The 1,841-nt window shown below is 53.7% G+C and overlaps 1 protein-coding gene across 1 annotated transcript; it reads right to left on the minus strand.

Moving 5' to 3' along the window:
* Positions 1–497: 497 nt before the first annotated feature.
* EMH_0070640 (uncharacterized protein) lies at positions 498–1,405 on the minus strand (the record flags this gene model as incomplete). Its single annotated transcript, XM_013498998.1, has 2 exons — positions 498–725; positions 971–1,405. 2 exons carry the CDS (start codon positions 1,403–1,405, stop codon positions 498–500), a joined length of 663 nt encoding a protein of 220 aa, XP_013354452.1.
* Between the last annotated feature and the right edge of the window lie 436 nt (positions 1,406–1,841).

A 1,841-nucleotide genomic window follows, 5' to 3' on the forward strand; every position in this document is an offset into this window, starting at 1 on the left:
TTTTTATAATGCGCTCCTCCCCTTGCATATGTAGGTGCTGTGTCTCCGTCTCTGTCTCCTTCTTTGTCTCTATACACTCTGTCTGTCCCCTTTCTCTATCTGTCTCCTTTCTCTATCTGTCTCCTTTCTCTATCTGTCTTCTTTATCTGTCTCCTCTCTCTATCTGTCTCCTTTCTTTATCCGTCTCCCTTTTTTGTCTCCCTTCTCTATCTGTCTCCTTTATCGATATCTAACTGTCTCCTTTATCTCTATCTCTATCTGTCTCCCTTCCCTCTCCCTCTCTCTCCGTCTCTACCTGTCTCCTTTCTCTCTCTCTCTATCTCCATCTCTATCTGTCTCCTTTCTCTCTCTTTCTCTCTATATCTATCTGTCTCCTTTCTCTTTTTCTTTATGTTTTATCTGTGTATACACCCCACCTAGAGAAAAATCAGTATTAAGGTATTTACAAACATCCCGCCACTGTCTCCTTTTATATTTAACTGTCTCCATTTCTTTTGTTAGTCTCCATACCGCACGAAGTGTCTCCGCAGAAACAAGACCCTCATCGTCCCCTGCTGCTGCTGCTGCTGCTGCTGCTGCTGCTGCTGTTGCTGCTGTTGCTGGTGATGATGCTGCTGCTGATGATGATACTGGTGGTGATGCTGCTGCTGCTGCTGCTGGTGCTGCTGCTGCTGTCGATACTCCACTTGCTGCTGCACTTTGTGTTGTTGCAGTTGCTGCCGTTGCTGTTGTTCCCGCAGCAACAGCAGCAGCAGCAGGAGCAGCAGCAGCAGCAGGAGCAGCAGCAGCAGTTGCTGCTGCTGCTGCTGCTTGTGTTTTTTTAACAAAAAGAAGAGAAGTAATTTGTCTCTCTGCCCCAAAGTGGCGCTCAAGTGTCTCCGTTCGTCTCCTCAGGGGGGAGGAGACAGGCAGCAGCAGAGACGATCCCGACAGCAGCTGCATCTGCAGCACAGACAAACCACCACCCCACCCATCCTCTCCTTCTTCTCCTTCTATACCACCATCCACATATATCATACCCTTCCTGCTGCTGCTCTTGCTGCTGCTGCTGCTGCTGCTGCTGTCTTTGTTGCTGCTGCTGCTGGGAGTTGACAGACTCCTCAGGGGCCCCCAGGGCCCCTGAGAGGTGGGGGGCCCCCCGGGCCCCTGAGAGGGGGGGGCCCCCCAGTGCCCCTGAGAGTGGGGGGCCCCCCAGGGCCCCTGAGACTGGGGGGCCCCCCAGGGCCCCTGAGAGGGGGGGGCCCCCAGGGCCCCCCAGTCTCTCTCCCCCCCAGTAAGGCGTGGGGGTACGTCTGCTATGAAGGTAATATAGAGAGAGAGCAGCAGCAGCAGCAGCAGAGAAGAGCCGAGAAGAAGAGACAGTTGGATAAAGAAGAGAGGAGACAGTGCCATTCGTTTGATGCATTTGTTGCTGTTGCGGCGGAGACAGGATAAAAAGAAAGAAGAAGGATAAGAGAGAGAACGCAGAGGAGAATGTCTCTTTATAAAATATATAAACTTTTTGTATACTGCTGCTGCTGCTGCTGAGACACACGCACAACAACGACAGCAGCAACACAACGAGCCCCAGCACGATGCTCCTCCTCCCCCTTCCTCTAACTCATCTGCATGCGGAGCAGCAGCAGCAGCAGCAGCAGCAGCTGCTGCTGCTGCTGCTGTTGCTGCTGTTGCTGCTGGTGGGGCTGCAGCAGCAGGAGATCCTAGGGGGTCCAGAGTGCGTGGGTGCCATTGCCCTGTCGGCACGAACCCAGCTGTTGCTGCAGTTGGTGTCGCTGCTGCTGCTGCTGGTTGCTGTGTGGGGGGCGGGGATGCACAGAGAGGCTCAGATGCTGCTGCTGTGA

This window comes from Eimeria mitis, genomic scaffold (assembly GCF_000499745.2).
Source record: "Eimeria mitis Houghton genomic scaffold, Emh_scaff3899, whole genome shotgun sequence".
In the NCBI taxonomy this organism is placed as follows: domain Eukaryota; phylum Apicomplexa; class Conoidasida; order Eucoccidiorida; family Eimeriidae; genus Eimeria; species Eimeria mitis.